This window comes from Sus scrofa, chromosome 5 (genome assembly GCF_054392235.1).
Source record: "Sus scrofa isolate SSC_HxYL_T2T_F1_AM1 chromosome 5, Sscrofa_HxYL_maternal_Yorkshire_Landrace_v2.0, whole genome shotgun sequence".
NCBI classification, from domain to species: Eukaryota; Metazoa; Chordata; class Mammalia; order Artiodactyla; family Suidae; genus Sus; species Sus scrofa.
This window is the reverse complement of record NC_139387.1, coordinates 63,497,937-63,524,739: the sequence shown is the minus strand read 5'-3', so window position 1 is coordinate 63,524,739 and position 26,803 is coordinate 63,497,937. Positions and strand designations below refer to the sequence as shown.

General features: G+C 41.5%; 1 protein-coding gene across 22 annotated transcripts in view; it reads left to right on the top strand.

Annotated features, from left to right (window-relative positions):
• The first annotated feature begins 9,564 nt into the window (after window positions 1-9,564).
• The window catches only part of DERA (deoxyribose-phosphate aldolase), a 328,684-nt gene continuing 311,445 nt past the window's right edge, over window positions 9,565-26,803 (top strand). For all 22 annotated transcript variants that reach the window (XR_014803801.1, XR_014803802.1, XR_014803800.1 and 19 more), the window contains exon 1: window positions 9,565-9,689. Coding sequence is in view for 5 of the 22 variants with exons in the window: in XM_084956682.1 (XP_084812808.1) it covers window positions 9,659-9,689 (31 nt within the window). In the remaining 17 variants the exon portion in view is untranslated. The remainder of the gene's footprint in view (window positions 9,690-26,803) is intronic.

Below are 26,803 nucleotides of genomic sequence, written 5' to 3'. Positions count from 1 at the left end.
CAGGTCTCTCTAGTTGACTGTATTGTATTAATTATCAAGTGCTTTTAGCACTCCCCCCCACCTTTTTTTTGGCTGCCTCTGCAGCATATGAAAAGTTCCTCAGGTCTGGGATTGAATCTGAGTGGCTGCTGCAGCCTGCACCACGGTTGTAGTAATGCTGGATCCTTAACCCCACTACACCAGGCCAGGGATCAAACTAGTACTTCCACAGAGACAGGAGGATCATTAACCCACTGTGCCACAGGGGGAACTCTTAGTCCATTTTTAGATTCTGTTTTCCCAGTTAAGTTACATTAGTTTTCAAGTTTTGCCATTGTAATAGATTTGCTTCTGAGTGTTAGCTCCTTTTTTAACAACAGAGGGCCTGTTTTTAGGGGTTTTACTAGTTTAGCTCTTAAGGTTAGTGTTACCTAAGCTTACCTTAAGGTTACCCTTGTTTTACTAGTTTAGCTCTTAAGGTTAGTGTTACCTAAGCTTACCTTAAGGTTACCCTTGTTTTTTCTGGTAGCCTTGTATGTATGAAGTATACAAGCCACCTGGCAGGCTGTGGAAACAACCAGTATTTGATATTCTTTGTGTATTGGTTTTCTGCTGCTGTAACAAAATAATCACAGATTTGTGGCTTAAAAGAACACAAATTCACCTTACAGTAGAGGTGGTCAGAAAGGTGAAATGAGCCTCACTAAACTAAAATCAAGGTGTTGGCAGAGCTGCACCACCTGGAAGCCCTAGGAGAGAATCTTTCCAGCTTCCAAAGGCTACTTGCATTCCTTGGCTTGTGGTCCCTTCTGTTTTCAAAGTTGGCAGAATAGCATCTTCAAATCTCGATGAGTCCCCCGCCACAATATTTCACTTAAAAAGATGTTTGTGATTACACTGGACCCAGCTGGATTATCTCCTCAGTTCAAGATCCCTAGTGACACCTTCAAAGTCCCTTTTGCCATGTAAGGCAACATTCATAGGTTCCAGGGATTAGGGAGAAGAAGAACATCTTTGGGGGTCATTAGTCTGCTAACCACACCTTCTAATGGTAGAATCCTATAGTAGAATTTACTTCAAGTATATATTTACTAAAATTGCAACTGTCAGTCTCCAGTGTCTTGTGTGTTTCTAACTAGTCACTTTTCTGTCCTCATCTTAGTAAACCTTCACAATTCAGTAGTTGTCTACTTCCTTGTTTTTGAAATCCTGTTTTTTTTCACTTCTGTGAAGCTTCATATACTGTTCTGACTGAGTCTATATTTGCCAGTTCTTTTCTACATCACCTCAGGTCTGGTCTGTACTTTAGCTCTGCACTCCAAGGGGAAAACTTACTGTGGGATTTAGTATTTTCTAAAATTTTCCAAATTCGTATATCCAGCCTGCCTCCCTGAGCACCAGAGTTTAATGGCATAGTTGAGTGTTCCCTTTGAACCTTTAATAAGCATCTCAGACTTACTGGAAACAAATCTTAATTTCTTAACCAAACCTATTTTCCCCCTCAAGCTTGGTACCCATTCCAATAACTGCTGCTGCCTAATACTGACTAGTTCAAATGGAAAGACATAGAAATGCTTGCGTCTGCTCTCATCCTTTTCAGTCCAGATGGAAGTCCGGTGGGCTCTTCTGAGTTTGTATGTGCCCCATCTCCACTGTTCACACCCGAGGCCAGGCTGTCTTGCTCAAACTTGCCATGCCTTTCTAACTGCTTTCTCTAGCTCCTACTTGAAGCCACCTTCATCCCACACATCCTCTGCACAGTAGGAAGGGTGATGGCTTTAGGATATGAAGAGGCCAGGTGACTTGTTTAAATCCATGGTGTCCTGTTATACCTTATTGGTACTATTTTCTGACTCCTGCTGCCTTTTTTTTTTTTTTTTTTTTTTGTCTTTTTGCCACTTCTTGGGCCACTCCCACGGCATATGGAGATTCCCAGCCTAGGAGTCGAATCGGAGCTGTAGCCACCAGCCTATGCCAGAGCCACAGCAACGCAGGATCCGAGCCACGTCTGCGACCTACACCACAGCTCACGGCAACGCCGGATCTTTAACCCACTGAGCAAGGGCAGGGACCGAACCCACAACCTCATGGTTCCTAGTCAGATTCGTTAACCACTGCGCCACAATGGAACTCCCCTGCTGCCTTCTGTGACTTCATTTTTCCCTTGCACTGCTCTGGGCACAGCGGCTTCATTTCTGTCTCCAGGCCTTTTCATATGGCTTGCCATTTCTTCATTGGGCCACTCTTAGCTAGATATTTGCATGACTGATCCTTTCTTGTGATTCAGGTCTAAAGTCCCATGTCCTTGCATCACTGTTTTGCCCTATTTTTAGTCCTTCCTACTATCTGAAATTATCTTGTGTGTTTTTTGTCTTCACCAATACTGCCTTTACCTGGAAAAGAGGCTGATACATTGTAAGTAGGTGTTGAAACAAGTCTCTAAATTAGCACCAAGTCTTAGCAGACCTGGAAGGTTATTTTTTCAGTTACCCCTATGCTGCAGAACACCTTCCCCGCTGGAGTCCGACATGGTGGAAACCTACTCAAAGCACTTTCCTCTCTAGTGAGGTCAGCTTAGCAGACTTGAAACCCAGAGACTCAGGAAGACTTCAGCTTATGTGATACCATCTCCCCTTCTCCACCCTGCTTCCCATTCCATTCTTACTATGGAGCTTCCTTTCTATGTCCTAACATCATGGTAGCTCAAATCCTGCCTAATTTTTAGTGATCTACCCTATGAATCTTTGCTTCTCAGTTTTATTGTCATCTAGGGGTTTCTTCCAAGAACCAGGATCCAGTGCAGTTAGTTCTATTGAGAATTTTTCATGTCAGCAAAATTCAGTGTGTTCATTTTAACGGCTACAAAATAATAAAGATGGGAGTTCACTGATGGTTAGGACCCAGTGTTTTCACTGCTGTGGCCCAGGTTCAATCCCTGGTCTGGGAACTGAGATCCCATATCAAGCTGCTGCACGCAATGGTCAAAAAAAAAAAAAAAGGTTTCCATCTTGGTTCAGTGGCTAACGAATCCGACTAGGAACCATGAGGTTGCAGGTTCGATCCCAGGCCTTGTTCAGTGGGTTAAGGATCCAGTGTTGCTGTGAACTGTGGTGTAGTTCACAGACATGGTTCAGATACTGTGTTGCTGTGAGCTGTGGTGTAGTTCACAGACATGGTTCAGATACTGTGTTGCTGTGAGCTGTGGTGTAGTTCACAGACATGGTTCAGATACTGTGTTGCTGTGGCCCTGACCTAGGCCAGTAGCTACAGCTCCGATTAGACCCCTAGCCTGGGAACCTTCCTATGCCACGGGTGCAGCCCTAGAAAAGACAAAAAAAAAAAAAAGTAAAGATGGACCATAATAACTTTCAGGTTTGGAGTTCCTGTTATGAAAACAAATCTGACTAGTATCCACGAGGATGCGGGTTTGATCCCTGCCTCGCTCGGTGGGGCATCCGACATTGCTGTGAGCTGTGGTGTAGGTTGCATATGTGACTGTGGGATAGGCTGGCAGCTGTAGCTCTGATTGAGACCCTAACCTGGGAGCTTCCACATGTTGCGAGTGTGGCCCTAAAAAACAAAAACAAAAACAAAAATCTTATAGGTTACATCTTTAAATAGTTCAAATTCAACAGAATTATTAATGTAGCTGCCTTTTCTTTGAGATCAAGGTGGGGGCAAATGGATGTAACTTCAGAAGGGAGTGACAATAATATGGGGGACTGGGGAGTTCCCATTGTGGCTCAGTGGAAACGAATCCTACTGGTATCCATGAGAATGTGGGTTCAATCCTTGGCCTTGCTTGGTGGGTCAGGGATCCATTGTTACCCTGGGTTGTATAGGTCGCAGATGTGGCTTGGATCATGCGTTGCTGTGGTATAGGCCATCAGCTGCTGCTCTGATTCGACTTCTAACCTGGGAAATTCATTGTGCCACGGCTGTGGCCCTGGAAAGCAAAAGGAAAAAAAAAAATTAAAATATGGGGAACTGAAAATGCAAACCAAGGGAAAATATTCCTTTAGTAAGAAACTTATGTTTTACACCTGTACATTTTCAAGCAAAAAGTGACCCTATTGAGTTACTATATAAGTTACTGTATATGTGAGTCTCACACTAGGGGAATTCATGAAGAAAAAGAATTGTTGGCACAAGAACATTTTCAGATAGGAGGCTTAGCTTTTCTTTGCTTATCTATAGGAGCGCACAATTGCCAGTGTGACATAGTGTCACCTAGACCAGTGTGACTTTAAAATCAATAGAGTTCCTGAAGAAACAAATGAGGCATCTAACAAATTTACCTGTGTAAACAAGACTCAAGTATACATTTAAATGATAGCTAATGAACAGTAGTAATACTTTATAGGTTGAATCACTTTAATCACTTTATATAATTAACAAGAGACTAGAACTTGGTCAAGTGGAAAATAACTAGTTTAAATTTACAGATGAGTGTGGAAATAGTATTTATCAAGTGCCTGATGTTAGATTTTCTGCTTGGTTTTAAAATATTGTTACTTTTTAATCTCTCCAATAACCCAACGAGATAGGTAATTTTACCCCAATTATATATATATGGGAAATTGAATTTATTTCAGAGGGGTTAAATGACTTGTCTAATGAGTTTGGCTTCAAAGTAATAGTAGGAACATTAAGTGTGTGGTCTGTAGGTTTCTGTTGCCTGGGTTTCAACTGCTCTCTAGCACTGACAGACCAATCTCTCTAAGCCTTAGTTTCTTTATCTGTAAAGGGAGATGATAGTTCTTGCACATCAGTTGCATGTGGGGGTATCAGATAATTGGTAGAAAGGTCTTAACTCACAGGAAGCACTTAATATTAGCTCATATTACATATTCTATCAGTGATTCCCCAACTGTGGGATTTGACCAAAAAATAGGTTAAAAAGTGGGAGGTGTGGGCAGGAGACGGTGGTCTATTTCTAATCTTGCCAAGTGAGGCTATTAAAAAGATTATCTACTACCACAATCTTCATGAAAGAAAGGACATTTTAAAATCTAAAAGAATGTATACATGTATGTGTCACCTCGCTGTGTAGCAGAAAATTGACAGAACACTCTAAACTAGCTACAATGGAAAACATATAAATAATTATACAAAAAAAAAATTCCAAATTAGTGGTGAAGGACATAGTCTCAGAACAAAAGACTGTTCTTTTTTTTTGGGGGGGGGAGGATTACACCCACTGCATATGGGGATTCCAGACTAGGGGTCAAATCGGAGCTGTAGTTGCTGACCTACACCACAGCCACATCAACACAGGATCCCCAACCCACTAAGCAAGGCCAGGGATCGTACCTGCATCCTCATGGATACTAGTCAGATTTGTTTCTGCTTTGCCACAACAGGAACTCCAAAAGACTGTTCTTTAAATTGAACAAACTTAGCCTCATAAAAGACTCAATATAATTTTTTTGGCCATACCCACAGCATGTGGAATTTCCTGGGCCAGGGATCAAACTCACATCACAGCAGTGACCTGAGCCACTGCAGTGACAGCAGTGGATCCTCAACCCTCTGTGCCACAAGGGAGTTCCTAAGGCTCAGTATAATTCTTACTTTACTTATTTCACCAAGAAGGAATTTAATATCCTTTAAGTCTCTCTGCAGTTCTGAAATATTTCAGTTCTATTATTTATACTCTTCCTTAGTCCTCCTTGCTTCTGTACTTTCCTCCATCTGATTTAGAAATACTGTTGTCAATCCATAGTCTAAGTGAATTTTTACCACTGTGAATGGTAAAACTGTGAATGACTGCTCTGAGAAATCATAGAGACTATAGTCAAATGAATTGGACTGGATAAAACAGTGGGCACTCTAAGATAACAGCACGAATACTCTCAAATACTCTACTAGGCCCTGGGCATATAATGAAGCAATCAAAAGTAGTCCATGCCCTTTTGACCTTAACATTTGGAATACTCCTCCCTCCCAGGTCACAAGGTCCTTGAAGTGTCAAGATAAATATGACATATCCTTAGAGCTTCACTTTTTTTTTTTTTTTTTTTTTTTTTTTTTGCTGCAGCATGCAGCAGCTTGATATGGGATCTTAGTACCCAGACTAGGGATTGAACCTGTTCCACAGTGGTGAAAGCATCAACCACTAGATCACCAGGAAACTCCTAAGTTTTAATTTTAATTGAAGAAGGAGTAGCGGTGGGAAGACATGTGATTTATCTTGCAACTTAAAATTTATATGAACATATTCACAAAAGGGAATGGCATAGAAAATTTGCATGGGTTAAAAGAATACAATAGGAGTTCCTGTCATGGCTCAGCAGAAGCGAATCTGACTAGTATCCATGAGTTCACAGGTTCGATCCCTGGCCTTGCTCAGCAGGTTAAGGATCTGGCGTTGCCGTGAGCTGTGATGTAAGTCACAGATATGGCTTGGATATAGCTTTGCTGTGGCTATGGTGTAGGCCAGCGGCTACAGCTCTGATTTGACCCCTAGACTGGGAAGCTCCATGTGCCATGGATGCAGCCCTAAAAAGACGATAACAAAAACAATACAGTAAAAACAGTTACTCCTATAAGACACAGTTTGGGCTGTAGCTCCAGATTGGCATGCATGGCTTACCCTCCTCTGCCTGGAGGTCGGTGATTCTTTGCATTTTGCTTGTTTAAACACAATTTAAAGAAACTTGTTAAAAATACAGCTTTCAGGGTTCCAGAGATTCTGATTCACTAGGGCTGTAGTGAAGCCTAAAATCAGCTTTAGGAAAAAAAACCCTTGAAAGATTCCAGTATAGAATTGGTGGCCCATAGATCTGAGAGGCTTTGCCTTAAGGATACTTTCAAAAGGCAATAAACTTAGACAAATCCACAAAGTGAAACTTGGCAACATGTCTTCATTTTAAAAAGTCTCACTTTTTGGAGTTCCTTTCGTGGCACAGCAGAAACAAGTCCAACTAGTATCCAGGAGGATGTGGGTTTGATCCCTGGCCTCACTCAGTGGGTTAAGGATCCAGCGTTGCCGTGAGCTGTGGTGTAGATTGCAGACCATAGGCCGGCAGCTGTCCGATTCTACCCCTATTCTGGGAACTTCCATATGCTGCAGGTGTGGCCCTGAAAACAAACAAAAAAACCAACCTCACTTTTTGCATTCTATCTCCATTGTTTGAATGCTTCCAATTATATTCTCAAACTTTAGAGATTAGTACTGTGCAACAGGTCAGTTTTAGAAAAGTCCTTGAGAAATTCTTGTGAGATATATTGCTAAAATGTTTGCTAGAGGAGGCAGCCCTGATTTTGCTTTTCCATCTATGCTAGGATCTCATAGCTTTTTTGTTTTGTTTTAATAAATTTACATTATATATGAATATAGAACGAGTGGCTTGGACTCTGGCTTAGAGTAGTATCTGCCTCTAAAAACAATCCATTTATTATCTTTGTACCTTTTAGGGATGTCAGGACTCTCCAGTTTGGGCTATAGCCAAAGATCACCAGGAACCACATGTAGTTGGATAAATTGGGGTTAACTGACTTGGTGCAATAAGGGAGAACACTCACCAGGGAAAAAGAGGGGTGTCTCAGTAAGGGGGTATCAGAAATGACATAGGATTTGGACCTGTGTTTGGTAATTTGGGGAAGGTTCAAGGATGTGGACCATTGCTCTGGATTGATACTGCCAGGAAATGGGGATAATTCCAACAGGCCATTTTAATTGTTTTTTATTTGGCCCTGCCTGTATCATGCAGAAGTTCCCAGACCAGGGATCAAACCCATGCCACAGCAGTGATTCAAATTCTTAACTCACTGTGCCACAAGGGATCTCCTTTGATTCTTATCTAAAATACAAGAAGAATGGGGTGAGTCTAAAACTGACCAGTAAAGAAGTGACAGTCACTTATATTATCTAGGATAGGAGGCTGGTCCTTTTTTGTGGTTTGGACAATATTCATTTTTTGTCTGTATTCAGACATGATTACAAGTAGTCTTGTCTTTGTTGATTTATCATTGGCACAATGGCTTTGGCTGATGTTTGTGTTCTGTGAAATTGTTTTATGTTCTGCTGAGTAACACAGTGGTCTAGCTGTGAATTCCGGGCCAATCCAGGCTGTCAGGGTGAAGATAAAAATAGGTAAAATGCTATTCTATGTATGAATGGGATATGGACACATTCAAATTGTTCAGCAATGGCTTTGTGCTTACAAGGCTGAGAGGCAGCTCTGTGTAGGGGAATAAGACTGGGATTGCTTTTCCTATGGAGCCAGTAATTGCTGTGTGAAGCCGACAATAACATAATAGCTTTAATTTGTTGAGCACCTACTATGTGCCATGATGTGTATTGTACTAGATGCTTTACACACATACAACTTTGCAATCAAATCTATTTTGATCAGTCCCATTTTACAGGCAGTAACATTCCTAGAACCAACTAGAAATTGAGTGCAACTGCTCATGTATTAAGCATTTGGACCCATTAGGAATCTGCCCAGTTTCCACTACACTGGAATGCCTCTATTTAGAACATGGGTTGTCTGTAGGTAGAACAATGCAGATATAATACATACTTGGTAGGTTCGTTCTGACACTGTCATGCTACAATCTCTCTGAAAGTACCTGGCATAGTAACTGGCTCATCCTAAACAAGTCATAACTAAGGGTTTTCCTTCTTTCAGCAGAGTGGAGCAGCTTCTGATTGTGAGTGCAGAGTTGATTAGTAGCCTGTGTTGAGTGACTTCAGACAACTTAACCTCCTGGTCAAAAAGTCAGATTGAAAAATTTCCTAATATCACAAAATCAGGATTTTATTTATTTATTTTTTATCTTGGTTGTGGCCTATGGAAGTTCCCAGGTTAGGGGTCCAATCAGAGCTGCTGCTGCTGTCCTACACCCTGGACAAAGCCGCTTGCGACCACAGCACCAGATCCTTAACCCACTGAGTGAAGTCAGAGATTGAATCCACGTCCTCATGGATACCAGTCCGCTTCGTTACCGCTGAGCCACAACGGGAACTCCATAAAATCGGGATTTTAGAACTCCAAGATGTTGTCAAGGTGCTTTCTTACAGATGAGGAAAATGAAGCTTTGAAAGGCAGCTGAAGGCCCAGTGTCACACTTAATCGCTGTCAGAGCAAGGCTGAGACCCCAGGTCTTCTCACTCCTGGGCTTCCTAGTTTTCCAGGCCACAGAGCCGCTTCTCTTCAGGAAGCCCAAATTAGAAGTCGCAGGGATCGGGCCCCAGTTTGCCAGGTGGCCGCCCTTACAAGGGTCAGGGATCACCTCTGCCCCTTCACGTGGGGATCCTCTTCCCTCTTGTTCTGTAATCCCACGGCAAAAAGTTTCCAAATGTTTTTACTCAATGCATTCGGCAAGTATTTGACCATGAGTTCTGGCAGCATTATTTGCAGGAGTTATTGCTGGGGTTCCTCATTAACGAGAGAGAACGAGGAAAAGGGCGGCGGTATTCCTTCGCCAAGCAAAGGGCCTGGGATAACTAATGTGCCCAGGGAGCTGCCAGGGCCCTGGCTCCGCCCCCGAGGGGAGAGGGCGGGGCGCGCGGCCAGGCGGGAAGAGGTGGCCCTGGCGGGGCGCGCGGGGGGGCGGGGCGAGACGCACGCGCGCGCAGTCGCCGCGGGGCGGGCGGAAGGAGGAAGGTGGAAGGCTACGCTGAGGCTGGCGGGCGCCTGGTAGTTCGCTGTGGTGCGACAGCCCAGCCATGTCGGCGCACCAGCGGGGCACGGAGCTCGGTAAGGGCCCGCGGTCGCCCCCTCTCCTCTTCGTCGCTCCCTGTCCCCTGCCTCCTCCCGCCTTGAGCCGTCAGGTGCCCTGGACGGGGGCCTCGGGGGCTCGCTGGGATGCTAGACACAGGCGGCATTTGGGAAACAGCCCTTGGGCACGTGGACCTCCTTAAGCCTTGGCTTCTAAAGTTTAAATTTCTTTGCTTAAGGAATAGGAAAGGTTTGGACTTACTTGTTCCAACTCAGTTCATCTTCTAGCTCCGTGGTTGCAAACAACAAAACAAAACAAGAAAGCGCAAATCCCCAAGATCCCCAGACAAACCAAATGAAAGCCTCCCTTCCACACTCCTAATAGTGCGATTTAATGCTCTGTTTCTATAGTTAATTGTTATCACAGCTGTATCAGAGTGGATGTGCTGTTGGAAAAGTTCTCAGGTGTCTAGGCTATATTAACAGCATAAATTGTGTGTGATTTTAGAGGTACAAAGATTTGTAGAAGTGCTTGGATTATTTCACCATTTTTTCATTTCATTGATATCAAATATTTCTGGCAAGAAAATTAGTTCTGATTTCCTCAAAAAATGAAAAATTTGTAATTCAAACATAGCAAAACCATGACATAGCCAAAGGTTAAGGATCTCAGTTTAAGTATTAGAGTTTGCATGTCTGTATCTTGGACCTTTAGTTTAGCTGTGTGACTTTGGGATATAACTTAATCAATCTATGCTTAAATTTCTTTATTTATAAATGGTCATAATAGTAGCACTTACCTCATAAAGTGGTTTGGAGTGAGTACCTAGTAAACTATTATATACTTGCTAATATAGTGAGTACATTATATACTTACCAGGTACTTACATTGTATTAAGTAAATATAGAATACTATTATAAGGAGAGTTCTGTTTTTAGGGACCAATTTGGAGAAAATTAGCTATAACATGTAACATGTAAAGGTACTTTTTTCTTTCTTCTTTAAAAGTGACTGTACTAATTAAATAGTCTAGACTTCATGAGATGGTCCAGAACTTTGTTGAATGATAAACGCTTGTTTTTATAAAGGTAGGCGATTTCCTCACCAAATTGATTCTCCTTTACTCACTGCCCTTTAGCAGTGAGATTATATTTTAAACTCTAGTTCTAATTTTGGAATGTGGACTTTAGTAATAAAGGAGTTCCCTAGATTGGAAGATCCAGAAAGAGGATGGATGGGGCAGAGAGATGGGCTATGGGTCTTAGTCATCTTGGTATCTTCAGGGTATGGCAGTGTGACTTTGTACACCATGTGATGCACTGTTACTTCCCCCACACTTAGAAGTTTGTTTTTCTTTCAAGAAATACAATTAAACCTTTTGCCTTCTTTTTCTTACTGAGATTTAATTGGCATATAACATTTTTACTTTTTTAATTTGCAAGAATTAGAATCACATCCATTCATTTGTTGAAAAGTAATAGTATAGACAAAAGCCAGTTGCTATATAAAATAATAGTAAATGTAATTTTTATACAGCTATTTAAATGGTCATATTTTTGTTTTATCTTCTTTGTTTAAATGAAATCAGATGTATTTCAAGAGTGGGTTTTTTGTTGTTGTTGCTTTTTAGGGCCACACCCACGGTATATGGAAGTTCCCAGGCTAGGGATCGAATCGGAGCTACAGCTGCTGGCCTGTACCACAGCCGCAGCAACTCGGAATCCGAGCCTACTGCAACCTGCTGTAGCTCACAGCAACACCTTGCTCCCCAACCCACTGAGCAAGGCCAGGGATCGAACCCTCATCCTCATGGATACTAGTCGGATTCGTTTCTGCTGAGCCACAATGGGAACTCCCAACAGTGTTTTTCTTTCACTGGTATTAATCATTAATCCAGACAGAGGTTTAGCTAAAAATGCTGGTATAAGTTATTTGAAATATTTATGTACTAAGGAAGAAATCATTATTCATTTATGCAGTATATCAGTTGATACCTTTAACAGAGTTTTCTAATTACAAGACTTTTAAAATAAATACTGTTAACTTTAAAAAATGTTTTTTAAATGTTTTATTGAAATATAATTGATTTACAATGTTGTGTTAGTTTCAGGTATATAGTAAAGTGATTTAAAGTGATTCAGGAGTTCCCGTAGTGGCTCAGTGGTTAACGAATCTGACTAGGAATCATGAGGTTGTGGCTTCGATCCCTGGCCTTGCTCAGTGGGTTAAGGATCCGGCGTTGCTGTGAGCTGTGGTGTAGGTCGCAGACACAGCTCGTATCCTGAGTTGCTGTGGCTCTGGCATAGGCCAGCAGCTACAGCTCCGATGAGACCCCTAGCCTGGGAACCAACATACGCTGCGGGTGTGGCCCTAGAAAAGACAAAATACCAAAAAAAAAAAAAAAAAAAATTGATTCATTTATACACATATATAAATATATAAATATATTTACATTCTCTTCCATTATAAGTTATTATAAGATATTAAGTAGGTTTCCCTGTGCTCTACAGTAGGTCCTTGTTGATGATCTGTTTTATATATAGTAGTGTGTATATTTTAATCCCGAACTCTTAATTTATTCTCTTCCCCCCCTTGGAAATGAATTTCTCTTCCCTTCCTTTTTTTTTTTTTAATCTTTTTAGGGCTGCACCCACAGCATATGGAGGTTCCCAGGCTAGGGGTAGAATCAGAGCTGTAGCTCTTGGCCTACATCACAGCCAAGGCAAGGCCAGATCTAAGCCATGTCTGCCACCTACACCATAGCTCACAGCAACGCCAGATCCTTAACCCACTGAGTGAGGCCAAGGATCGAACCTGAGTCTTCATGGATACTAGTCGGGTACATTACTGCTGAGCCATGACAGGAACTCCTACTCCCTTTCTTATTGTGAAGGAATTCATGTTGTAAAAATTTTAGAAAATACCATTGGCACAAAAAAACCTAAAATTATTATTGATCTAATCACTTATATTGTGGTGTATGTGTATATTATTAGTTAAAATACTTTTTCTAAAAAAGTGGTAGGTTCATTTTAGACTGAACCTGACCCTCATGATAATACCCATCAAGGAAAACATTTTTTCTATGGTTAAATTTGGACATGAGAAACTACATACCTTCTAATGTTCATTTTTATGTCAGTGCTTAGTGATCAGTGCTGTCTGCCTAAGACATTTTCTGCTTAAAACATTCATTTCTGATTTTTTCCAACTTGAACATAAAGCTGAAAACCTCTTTTTCTTTGAGCAGTGTTTGCCTTAAGTGGGTAGATGGACAGCTCTGTTCTTGTGGGGAAAAGGCTTGACCAGTTTGGAATGAGAAGGAAAAAGAGGGCATGCCCTGGTAACTCTGCAGGTTAAGGATCTCTCGTTGTCACTGTTGTGGCACGGGTTAGATCCATGGCCCCAGAACTTCTGCATGCTTCAGGCATGGCCAGTTAAAAAAAAAAAAGTCTATTATAAAAAAAAGAAGGAAGAAGAATGCTATATCTGGACCTGGTGTTGAGTGGTCTGCAGCTTTGGCCAGGCTTCTTGCTTTCTTTGAACTAGATCGGTGGTTCTCAGAGTGTGGTCCAGGGCTGCTGCACAGCATTAACACTAGATGACAACTGACTAGAAATGCAGATTCTCAGGCCACATTGAGATCTTAATGAATTAGAAGCTTAGGGGGGTGGGGCCTGGCATTCTGGGAGGTTCCGAAGTGGTTCTGAAGTGCACCCAGGCTTGAGAACCACTGGCCTACGGATCTTTAAGGTGCTATGGAGTGCTTCTGGCCCTTTGCATTCTGTGAAAGTGGACTGATGAAGTTCTCTTCTTTATTCTGCTAGATGCCTCTTAATTTTTCCCTAAAATGTAGGTGCAGCAGGGCAGTGATCTTTCTTTTGTTCATTGATGTGTCCCAGGCACTAAATATAGTGTCTGGCACACCGAAGACTCTGAAACATATCTGTTCAATAAAGGAGTAAATTTAGAACTACTGCTCCTTACTTGGGGGAGCTGGGGCATCCACCTGGGCCCTCGTGTGAGGACAGGTGCTGTGAAGTGCTCTACCTCCTCCTTCTTTTCTGAATATCATTAAAATTGAGTTTTGTTCTATCTTTAAAGGGATCGAAAGAGGCATAGGAAGGATGTTGGCAGTGTGGCTTCCTTTCAAATGTGATTTTCTTTGGAGGAAATAGGGGTGACTTCTAAGACTTTGCTCCATGTAAGCTCTTGGGTACAGAAAGGAAATTTTCAAAGATATCTGAAAAACAGAAACTCACTGAAGACTGATTTTTAACTGGGACAGGATAGGGGCATTTCTATGAATTTCCTGTTGCTGTAAAAAGAGATTGGTTTAGGGGAGTTCCTGTTTTGGCACAGCGGAAACAAATCCGACTAGTAACCTTGAGGTTTCGGGTTTGATCCTTGGCCTCGCTCATTAAGGAGCCCATTTTTGCCTCTTTTGCTAAAGCATAACTTTGGCGTAGAGTGCTTCTGATTTTGGTGATGATGATTTTCCACTGCAAAGTTACCTTAGAAAATTAAAAAAAATATTTTTTTTTGAATGGAATCTTAAAGATAGGCGAAGTGCAGGTTGCTTGCACGATGATTATTTGACATTTGCTGTGTGCCAGATACTGTGCCTGCATGCTGGGTAGAGTGGTGGTGGTTTACATAGAGTTTTAGCTAAGTGCCAGGCATTGTGCTGAATGCTTTTTGCATTATCTCATTCGGTCTTCACAATAGCCATGTGAAGATTTTATTATGATTGCTGTTGTACAGATGTGCAAACTGAGGTGCAGAGAGTAACTTGCCAAAAGCCAGTTAGGCAAAGCTAATGTGGCAGAAGCAGAATTCAGACCTGGGAGGTTTGTCTTTTGGTGCTGACCTGGGCACTCTGTCTATAGTATAAGAAAAGGCAAGTCACCACTTCACTTACAGAAGATACACATTTATACCTGTTTTTGCTCACCGAAAGAAATCTGAAAGGATTTTTGCTTTTATGAAAAATGCCATTACCTGTACTAATGTAGGTCTTCCGTAAAAGCGAGATGGTGTAATGAGAACTTTCGGAAAGTGGTTATACTCTTTATACTCTTTATGCTTTATGCCAGTTCAATTCATGAAAGGTTTTTCTAGGAACACTCTACTTTCGGATAGCGGGGGAAACCTGTATTGATCATAAACCAAAATAACAAAAGATTTTTTGCTACACTCCCCCCACCCCCATCCTTAAAGCAATCTCAAACTTTTAGGAAAGTAGTAAGTGCAGTGGAAAGAAATTTTTCCTTTGAACCACTTGAGGAAAACCATTGACATAATGCATCACTGCTGCTGGATAGTTGATTATTTAAGCGTAATGACAGTTTACTATTTCCTCAAAAGCTACAACAACACTGCAGTCCTCAAAGTGGGAGCTTTAACATGGATACGTTATTACTATCCAGTCCCTGAACTTCAGTCACATTTAGCCAATTGTTCAAATAATGTTTTTTTTTTTTTTTTTTTTTTTTTTTTTCTTTTGTCTTTTTGCTATTTCTTGGGCCGCTCCCGCAGCATATGGAGGTTCCCAGGCTAGGGGTCGAATCAGAGCTGTAGCTACCAGCTTACGCCAGAGCCACAGCAACACGGGATCCGAGCTGCGTCTGCAAGCTACACCACAGCTCACGGCAACGCCGGATCCTTAACCCACTGAGCAAGGGCAGGGACCGAACCCGCAACCTTATCGTTCCTAGTCGGATTTGTTAACCACTGCGCTATGACGGGAACTCCCCAAATAATGTTTTTTTTTTTTTTAATTTCAAAAAGATCCATTTCTGAATCATATGTCTGGAAGAATTTCTCATTGACTTTTGCGCATAAGGGCCAGTTATTTTATAGAATGCTCCTCTGTTTCTGTTTGCAGTGCTTTTTCATGGTTAGATTTAGGTGATGTATCTTTGGCAGGAATTTCACAGAAATGGAGCTATGTTCTTCCCATTGCGTTCTAGTGTATGATATTGATTTGTCTCATTCATTTTGATCATTTGATGTAGGTGCTGTCTCTTAGTCTTGGCCACTGAAAAGTTACTTTTTAACTTGTAATTCCCATGTATTTTGTGGGGTGGTACTTTGAAACTATTTAAGTACTTTGTTTCCCTGCAGACTTTCAATTTATATATGTTTGCTTAGATTAACGCATCTGAAGTTTCCTCTTTTTCCTCAATAGGTTATAATTGTTACTATTATTATTTAATATTCAAATTTTTTCAGATTTTGCTAAGGGAAGCTCTCTGCAGCCTGGCCTCTCTCTCTTTTTGACATGCCCCATTATTTTTGAAGTGCTTCATTTTTTCATGGCTTAACAAAGCATTTCTAGGCTTATTTTACACTTTCCTTGCCCCAGCACTGGAGTGGGCTCTTTCTCCAAGGAATGCTTCTTTCAGTGGAAGATGGTATTTAGAATCCACTATCTGAGCAATAGTTGTGCTCATGGTGACTGGAGTGTCTCTGCTCCTAAGCCCCCCACTTGGTAGAGCTAGAGAATGTATGTACTCTGTACACACACACACACACACACACACACTTCTGTAATTGTCTATATCTCTCTATAGAGTGAAACCCATGGGTTCATATTGAGCCCTCAATTATAGTCCAGCACCATGGATTTATTCCCTTTTTCTTCCTTTGCGTATTTGAAACTCTGTACATGCTGGGCTCTACACACTCCACTCCCAGAGGACATTCTTCTTGGCTCTCTTAGGTTCTGACAGCCTGAGTTGGGCATCTTCATCCTGCTTGGGCTCCACCTGCCCGCAGCAGGTCTGTGGCTCTCTGGGCCAGGCTACCTATCATTCCATGTTCATAACCTCCTTTTCCTTGAATCCCATGTCTGGCTGCCCTGTCCTGCAGACACTCTCTGTGTTGTGATAGGACTCTGGTGTAGCTGGTGTATGAGAGCCACTCCTTGCTTGTTGAGCTCCCATACCCAACCCTGAGCCATAGTGGCTCTCCCTCCCAACCTGGCTTAAATGACTTCCTTACCCCTCCCTGAGGATGGGGACAGGTTAGGATGATTGTTCAGGAGGATAAGGGAACCAGAATACATTTGTAAAATTTATTTTATGTGTTATGAATTTACACATGTTAAAAACCAAAACAGAAGTAGAGTGCCTGCTGTTCCTGGCACTGGTTACTTGTTGCTCATGGTAATGGCTGCAGTACCAAAGTGAGCATAGCCTGGTCTCTGCTCTCCTGGAGTTCACAGTGAACTAAGGGAGACTATCATGTAATTCATTTGAGAATAATACAAGTGACCACACAGAAGTAATCAGATTAGAAAGGTGCAAAGGAACTTACAGATAGACCGGGGGAGGTTTTTTTAGGATGGATGTTTTTGACAAGGAGTAGTTTTTATCGAAGGACTGACCCAAAACAGCCTGATATATTTCATTAACTATAGGAACTCAATTTTCAGAGTTTCTCATGTAATCTTCTCATTTTATAATGGCTAAGAATAGTATTTTAGTGAAGAAAGAAGAACAAAATCCTTCATATTCTGTGTATGAAATTCACAGTCAATATAATGACTATTTATGCTTTTAGATTTTAAACTGGGCATCCTTTCCTGAACTCAAGCTTTGATTTTTACCTTAGAAATCTTTTACCGGTTGCTTATAAGCATGAGTGATGAGGCTGTGTTTTATTATTTCGATGCTGTTTTGGTAAATAGAAAAGAACTATAAAGTAGTCATTTGGGTTTGTTGTATAATTAAATAATTACAAGTCCTCCATGGTGCCCACCAAGTTAAAAAGACATTTTTTTTTTTTCCTAAAGCATCTAAGCTCTGTGGATTTTAATTGTTAGGAGGGAAGATGAACTTCAAGCACTCATTTGAAACGGAATGCCTCTGCCAGGAAAGAAAGACTAGTAAATGAGACAGTGGAGAGAGCCCTGGAGGATGCGATTTAGTCTGTCACTAGAAATTGTTTAAGTGGAGAGCGCTGGCCCTTTTAAAACACTGCCTGTCACTGGAGGATTGGGTCACCTTGAAATGTGTTCATCTTTGAGTTAAAGGCATAAAAAGGCACTTTGAAATTTTTTCAGTTAACTTTGGTGTGTGTTGTGTGTGTGTCTGTGGATTACTTCTCTTCCGCCTGCCTCAGCCATTAACAGTCAGTTCCCTGGAAACCAAAGTGGTTGCATGAGAAGGATAAATGTTTCATCTCTACTCCAGCAAACTATACAGATTTTTTAAAATGTTGAGACACTCCAGGCTGCAACTTCTGACTCTCTTTGTAGAGTCAGGCCTTCCCTCCCCTAGAGCAAAGTTTGAGATAAGAGCAGCCTCTGGTAATTACTTCCTAAAAAGGTGCCACTTAACTGGTGCTTTGGTTCTTACGGAGTGTAGTTAATAATGTCAAGATTGTGGTCTTTTGGGAGTTCCCGTCGTGGCGCAGTGGTTAACGAATCCGACTAGGAACCATGAGGTCGCGGGTTCGATCCCTGCCCTTGCTCAGTGGGTTAACGATCCGGCGTTGCCGTGAGCTGTGGTGTAGGTTGCAGACGCGGCTCGGATCCTGCGTTGCTGTGGCTCTGGTGTAGGCTGGTGGCTACAGCTCCGATTCAACCCCTAGCCTGGGAACCTCCATATGCCGCGGGAGCGGCCCAAGAAATAGCAACAACAACAACAACAAAAGACAAAAAAAGACAAAAGACAAAAAAAAAAAAAAAAAAAAAAAAAAAAAAAAAAAAAAAAAAAATTAAAAATTAAGATTGTGGTCTTTTAATGTCTGGTAAAAATATCCAAATTAACTGCTCTTGTAATCCTGATTCAGATAAGGTTTTCAGCTGAACACCTAGTGGACACAACTCCTACCCCACAGCCTCAAGGTAGGGGTGTGTGTGTATAAGTATGTGTTTGTGAGTGTGTGTGTGTGTGTGTGTGAAATTTCATTCAGTGTCTATCTAACATTTGGCATTGAACTGGGTGTCTGGCATGTTTAAGGTTTATAGACTTTTTATCCATGATGTAGAGATCCTTGAATAAACATTACTTAGGAATATGTCAAACACTGTTTTCTAGGAAAATAAATAGTGTCCATATTTATAAAACTACTTTTTTTTTTTTTAATCATGTCAGAGTTTCATAGCAGGAAGGCATCTTAGCTATCAGTCTAACGCCCTTGTATTACAGACTAGTAAAGGGACACATGAGGAAGTTAAACCTGTGGTCACAGGGCTGATTAGAGACAGTACTGGACTTGAGATTTGGGCTCTCTGCTGTTTTATTCCAAAACACTGTATTACCTCCCTTATTATTAGCTTTCTCGGAGCTTGGCTGGCCTCTGGCCCTGAATCAGAACTACCTGAGATGCGTGTTAAAAATGGAGATTCCTGAGCCGACTGTTAGCCGTAACTATTCCTAGTAGAGGAGGAGCCCAGGAATCTGCATTTTCACAAGCTCCTCATCCAGCTGTTATAAACACTGCAGATCCAGAACCCTGCAGTAAGCCATTGCTATATACACTTGGCCCTCTGTATCTGTAGCTTCCACACCTGTGAAGCACTGGCTGTACTGTGCCATTTCCTTTAAGATTTTTGAGCATCACAAGATTTTGGTATCCACGAAACCCCTGCAACCAATCCCCCTTGGGTACTGAGGGACAACCATATATATATATATATTTTTTTTTTTTGACAAATCCTGTCACTTTTACCTTTATGTTAATATCTTCATATGTCATTCTTTAAATATTTGTTCAACAAAGCTTCTGTAAGCACATCTGGGGAGAATTTAGCCTTTTATTTTCTGGTCAAAATATGTCATGGAATGTATAAAGCGTATTGTGAGGCATACTGGAAAAAGTGTAAGGCAGTTGAGTAGATGTATGTATATGAAAAGTGCAGTGTGTCTGAAATAGAGCATATTTAATCAGGTATTGCCAGTGGCTAATGGAAAAATGTAGCCACACAGTGCTCTTCATGGTGATTTTGGAAATTGACCCAAGAGTATCTTCTCCATGGTCTCAAATCCTGGAAGGGACAGACCCTAAAGATCTCCCCAATGCCAAAAGATGTGATATTGTCCAGCAAAAAGAGTAATGTAGTTAATTTTCTGATGAAAAAAAGAACCTATTCATATTTCCTTGGAGACTGTTAAGTTTGTATTGTAGACTCTGGCAGGATGGGGACAACCTTCTTTATATTTGTGTTTGACAAAGTATCCCTAGCTTTGTATATTTTGGTATTTGGGGGAAGATTATTATTATTTTTTCTTCCTTATTTAGGGAGAAACTTAAATGCTTCTGGTAGTTTTCCAAAGAAGAAACGAGAAACTTATTTTGGTCTTGTATCTCTGTAATCAGAGTTTATTTTCCTTTTTAAAAAAATTTTGACTCCCCAGAACATGATCATTATCATAATCTCAAACCCTTCCATTCAACACATACACATAGCGTACCTACTGTGGGCTCAGCACTCTGTTGACTTTGCGAAAGGGACGAGGGCTACAAAATTTGGGAGGCCCTGCCCTTAAGAAACTTGTGTTCATCAGACTTTGAAAGGTCACTGGGAAAACACGAAGCTTTCCTCTTGCCAAGGAAAGCAGACCTGGCTCATCTTTGGGATATGCAGATGCCCTGTTTCAAGTGATGAACCCGTCAACATTGTGCTTATTGCTGTCCTTTGGATAATCATTTAAAAATACTGTGGGAAATCAAGGCAAAGATGTAGTGCAGGTATTTAATCAGTGCAACCACCTCATGGATCTGGCTCCAGGAAGAAAAAGTCACAATTTCAGTCTGCAGATGAATAATGTTTGTCGGGAATCATTATTAATACTCCCAATATTTAATACTCCCAATATTGTAGTGTATTTAATACTACATTGATTGTAGTATTAAACTAGTCATTACATTAAATAGAGAAGCTGTGGGATTTAGTGGTTCTTATGTAGAGTCCAGGCAGTAGGTGTTGGTGCTAACAGTATGGAAGACGCCTCAGAGAAAAGCGGAGTTCTCTCTGCTTCTGAAAGAAAGTTAAATCATTTGGGTGCCGACAGTTGTACTTTTACAGGTCAAGCGAAATTAGACGTCCTGCAGAGTCAATGTCCAGAATCTGTACTTGGCCGTGTTTGCTTCACCGAGTGCACTGTGGTTTATCTGGAAAGGATTCAGAATTGGGACCCAGGCATTTCGATCCTCGCTCTGGCAGCATCTGGCCATGTGACTTTGGGTAGGGGACTCCAGTACACTGGCCTGTAGCTTCCAAATCAGTGAAACAGACCCAGGACAGCGTATGCTCATCTACGGTAACAAAATGTGCCACTCTGGTGAGGGATGTTGATGGGAAGGGTACGCATGTGTGGGGCAGGGGGTATATGAGAAATCTCTACCTTCCCCTCAATTTTACTGTGAACCTCAAACTTCTCTAAAAAATGAAGTCTAACACATAGATGCATGATCTCTCAGAACCATCTGGTTCTGAAGTTCTTTGAGTCTTCTGCTCGTTACCTCGAGTTACCATTCTGTGGGACGGTAGGTCTGTGCTTGAACTTGATAGCTTTTCCTTCCTTCTGTGGTCATCATGATCCTCTCTGGCTCTCAGGGCAGTAAGATCAGTGATCAATTTACACCCCTCCCCCCCACCGCCCCATTCGATGGTGATTGAACATGATTAATACATTATATATTTTCTTTAGATGTTTCGGGAATGTACATCTTGACTTCACAAGTCTTTTATGCAAGCTGACCCTTTTATTTTGTGTTTGTTCCTCCATATGGCAGAGTATTTATTATAGTCTTATTGTTTCTTTCACAGATAAATACCTTGTTGGATTCATCTCTTCCTCTTTTCATCTGTTCCTACACTTGGCTCATTTTGTCATACATATAAGTGATGACAGTGGCCTCATATATAACTGGTTTCTCTGCCTCTGGTCTTTCTCATCTGTTCCAGGAAGATCCATGTTGGGTTAAACTTTTCCTTATTGTATGTTCAAACAGGACAAATTATATTTATCTTCTCATATTTGCTATTTTGATTATTTGGCTCCTTTAGGATGTATTTCCATCTCATGAAAAGTATAAACTCTGACTTAATTAAATTAATGTAATCATGGTCTTTAGTAGAAAGGAGTAATTGAGTTAGTGGGGACAAGCAGATAGCGCTGTCAGGAAGTGATGAATGAGTTTAACCACTTAGGAATTCTTACAAGACCGGAAATAGAAATGCCTGTTAAAATCTGTTGGAATTGCATGTCAAATAGTTGAATTAAGTCAACATGCTTTTCATTCTAAAGATTGTATATACAGCATCCTGGAAATAACCTGGGTTTGGAATCATAGAGGTCTGTGTGAATGTTAGCCCTGACATGTGTTGTGTGACCCTTGGATAGTAATTTAATTTCTGAGCTTCAGTTTCCTCATCTATAAAATGGACCTAATGCCTTCGTGGCACAATAAGTCTGGATATTCAATGTGAAATATAGTTAAATCACCCTTAACTTGATGAGTGACTAATACATGGTAGCCATTATTCCAGAAATCTTCCTAAAATACAGCTTTTTTTTTTTTTTTCACTGCCTCCATCAGAGGCTTGTTTCATTTCCTCTGCTAGACAATTCTGCACTTAGCTCCCAAGGTCCTTTGCCTTCTCTTATGGCACCTAGTGATTTCTGTCCTGTGTTTGCATGTTGTAGTGATGCTTAATTAATTAGCTGCTTGAGGTTTGGATCTTGGTTCTCTGTATCCTTCATATCATTTAGAACAGTAGTTTTCATGAGGCATGTAATTGTTTTTATGATTAGTGTTTAAGTGAATGAATAGGGAAGCATCGCTGCCTTTTCCAGGAGCTTACAACGTGCCAGGCCCAGACATTTTACTCTCTCTCAGGAGGATGCTTCTTGCTGTTCCCCAAATCTTGCCAGTTTGACTTCTGTCCACTCTGTGTTTGGTATAGTTGACCTCATTTAGATAGGATTTTCAGCCTTCTAGATCTGTAGCTGTTAAATCTGCCCCTGCAGACAGGAGTAGCCTTGTCTATGAAACTTGGAGCAGACCCAGTTCCCACAGAGAGCTGACACAGTCACATGACTGCCCCAGGTGCTTCAGGTGCTGGAGCAGGCGGGGTGGGAGACTAGTGGTTCCTGGGGCGCACTCCAGGGGGAACGCTTCCCCTGGAGCGTGGCCTCGGAGGTGCTGTTGTAGCGCTAACTCAGTCTGACTTCAGAGTTGGCACATCTGATCACTTCTTGTTGAAAGGAGTGGTCTGGTGCTTTCAAGTTTTTGATGACTTGTCACCAAGTGTCTCAAAGCACCAGGAAAACCAGCCCCCCTTGTCAGAAAACTGTGCCACAAAAGAACTTCTTCCCAAGGAGAAATTGCAGAAGGAAATCAGGTGCTGCCATGGAAGCAGTGTTTTGAATCAGCACCCAGCAGGCGGTGATTGCCGCTTGAATTCCGTTTTGAACAGAGATTCCCAGGCAGCTTTGGCAGTCATCATGCTCCATAATGTGGCTGGGACTTGTTTGTTTGTTTTGGGAAGCAGTCTGCTTACATCAGGGTGTTGTAGCACCTGTTAGGTGCCTGCTGTTTAAGGGTTACTCCACCAGCCCAAGCTCCTTCTGCATGTGTTTAAGTATATGTTTTTAAACTTGGATAAAACTATTACCAGAGAGCATGAGATTGGTAAATAGGGATCTGGAAAGCATATGATATTCCTTCCACATCACAGGGTCCTGAGAAGGTGACAGAAGGTATGTATGGTGCATACAGTAGCTACACACTCAATGTTTTTTAATTTTTATTTTTCCTTCAGAAGTCATTTCACTTTGGTTTCAAAGGATGCTCTCTTGTCCCTGTTTGAGAATTTGGTTATGTAGTTCTAGACTACCCAGGCTAAACTCTTCTGCAAATAAGTATGTATGTTGGGATGGTTACCCACATAATTAAGTATAGCCTCTTTTTTGGAAAGGAAATTGGTCTTTGAAGTCAGACTGCCTGGAATTCAAATCCTGATTTTTCAACCTATGGTTTTTTAGTTTTCACACCTTAAAAAAAAAATGTAGTGAATAGGATTTCCCGTCGTGGCTCAGTAGAAACAAATCTGACTAGCATCCATAAGGATGCAGGTTCCATCCCTGCCCTCACTCAGTGGGTTGAGGATCCATTGTTGCTGTGACCTGTGGTGTAGGTCGCAGATGTGGCTCAGATCCCATGTTGCTGTGGCTGTGGTGTAGGCCAGTGGCTATAGCTCTGATTCAACCCCAGCCTGGGAACCTCCATATGCCACAGGTACGGCCCTACAAAGACAAAAAAAGAAAAAAAAAATGTAGTGAATACATGCTAGGTCACAGAATGAAGATTAAATGAGGCTTTACATGTAGAGCAGCTTGACGTGGGCCCTGGAATGTGTGAGCTACAATAAGAATTACTTACCCTTCTCTTCATATATAACAGGACTGTTGCAAAATTTTGACCTTAATACTAAAGCATATCTGGTGGTGAACAGGGTATTTGCTGACTGGAATATTACATGGGGTGGTGTGGGAGAAGCTCAAAGGGTCTTGGGCAGCTGGAGCCCCGTGTATGCCGGAGTATAATAGGTTGGAAACTGGGTTTGTACTCAGTAGTCCTTTTTTTTTTTGCTTTTAGGACCACACCCGTGGCATATGGAGGTTCCCAGGCTAGGGGTCCAATTGGAGCTACAGCTGCCTGCCAGAGCCACAGCCACAGCAATGCAGAATCCAAGCTGTGTCTGTGTCCTACACCACAGCTCAAGGCAACGCCTTGAATTCTTAACCCACTGATGGAGGCCAGGGATCAAACCTGCAACCTCATGGTTCCTAGTCAGTTCTGTTTCCACTCTGCCACAACGGGAACTCCTCAGTACTACCTTTATGTGATTTGCTCTCCTCCATATGGAAATGTATTAAAGGTAGATATCATTAGAGGTTTTGTCCCCCAGATGGGAATTTATCCATACCAACTAAATAGCCAGACTATAGAGTGTTTATTGGATAAGTCTCATTGATGCCATCCTTATGACTATTTTAGGTAAATATTCATAGACAAGTGCTCAAACACTGTTATGTAGAACAGTAGTTTTTTTTTTTTTTTTTTTTTTGTAAAAGTGGACACTGGTTTCCAAATTGAAATAAATTTTAATTGCAAAATTGTCGGTCATTTAAAAAGTATTTGTGGTGTTCTCATTGTGTCTTAGTGGGTTAAGAACCAGATGTAGTCTCTGAGGATGCGGGTTCAATCCCTGGTCTTGCTCAGTGGGTTGAGGATCCTCTGCTGCTGTGGCTGTGGCGTAGACTGGCAGCTGCAACTCCAGCTGGACTCCTAGCCCAGGAACCTGCATATGTTGCAGATGCAGCTGTAAAAAGAAAAAAAAAAAATTTGCCTAAAAAGTTAAGTGTCAGGAGTAATAGGATTAGAAAATAAGTTAAAATGTGTCATTCATAATTTACTACATCTTACCCTAGAGGTCAAACGTAAAAGTAAATGTTCCGGGGAGAGGTCACATATTATCTTAAATCCAAGGGTGAGTGGGGTAGTGTGTGATGAGCAGGACAGTGAGTACTGGGGAGAGACAACTGGGGGAGTAAGATTCAGGAAAAATAAATATAGATTTTATTTAACTGTTAAGTTCTATTAAGATATGGTTTCTTTTTGGGGGGGAGCTTAACATATTTTTCAGCATTTAAATGAAATAGTTATTTTTGTTCTGTGGGCTTTAAATTGTGTTTATGATTTTTTTTTTTTTTTTTGTCTTTTTGTCTTTTTGTCTTTTCTAGGGCCATACCCGAGGCATGTGGAGGTTCCCAGGCTAGAGGTCTAAACAGAGCTGTAGCCACCGGCCTACGCCAGAGCCACAGCAACTCCAGATCTGAGCCTCATCTGTGACCTACACCACAGCTTACGGCAATGCCGGGTCCTTAACCCACTGAGCAAGGCTAGGGATCCAACCCGCAACCTCATGGTTCCTAGTAGGATTCGTTAACCATTGAGCCACTACGGAAACTCCTGTGTTTATGTTATTTTGACAGGATTATTACATGCAGGTCTGTTCTGCATGCAGGTATCCTTGTAGACTCTAACTTGTGTGGACAGTCCAACATCCAGCATGGATAGCAGATTTATGAATAATATTTTCTGTTAGAAAGTAATAAAATGCCCAGGATATTTTGAGACGTTTTCAGATTTTAATTTAGGAAAGTCTGTTGTCAGTTCTCTCATCGAGAGGAAAGAGTTAAATAGGTTTTCCGTGAGGCTCTCAGCTCCTAGAATCATTGATCAAATTTTCTCAAAGGACTGAGAGATGGATCTTTACCCAGCAGGGGGCCAAAGTTTTCCAGCTTCTTGATGAATTTCTCTGAGGCCTAATGATTCTTTCTGAACACTAGGCACATTTAGGGGCTTGGAGATACTCTGATTAGAAGTTTTCCCAGGGTACATTAAGTTGAAAGACTATTTGGAAATCCAAGTGCAGTTTAGTTAAGTCTTATGGTGTATCTTTATAAGAGTGTATAGTAGTAAAACCCAGATCTTGGCAATGAAATGTTTTGTAATATGGGAAAGTTTGTCCATTAGCAAATTTATTTAAGATGTCAGTTTGTCTGAAAAGTATGTTTGTTCCCCAAATTTGATAAGCATGTATGGGCCCATGTAGATTCCTAACTTGCTTTGCCTGGCAAAGTGACAGGTGTCAATAGAGGCTGAAGAACGGTTACCTGATTTAGGTCATTCCATAAAGGCGAAAATAGACCAGATAGAGTGTAAAAGAAAATATAAGGGACTTTTTCTCTTCTTGCCTCTTTTTTCTTTTTGTCTTTTTGCCATTTCTTGGGCCGTTCCCACGGCATATGGAGGTTCCCAGGCTAGGGGTTGAATCGGAGCTGTAGCCACCAGTCTATGCCAGAGCCACAGCAGCACAGGATCTGAGCCGCGTCTGCAGCCTACACCCTAGCTCACGGCAATGCAGGGTCCTTAACCCACTGAGCAAGGCCAGGAATCGAACCTGCAACCTCATGGTTCCTAGTCAGATTCGTTAACCACTGTGCCATGACGGGAACTCCTCTTCTTGCCTCTTGAGAGTTTTTCTTCTGTAAAGCAAAGCATCTGGCCTGTGGTGAGATGTACGTTACAAGTCCATATGTTAAGTCTAAGTCCAGAATGTAAGCCC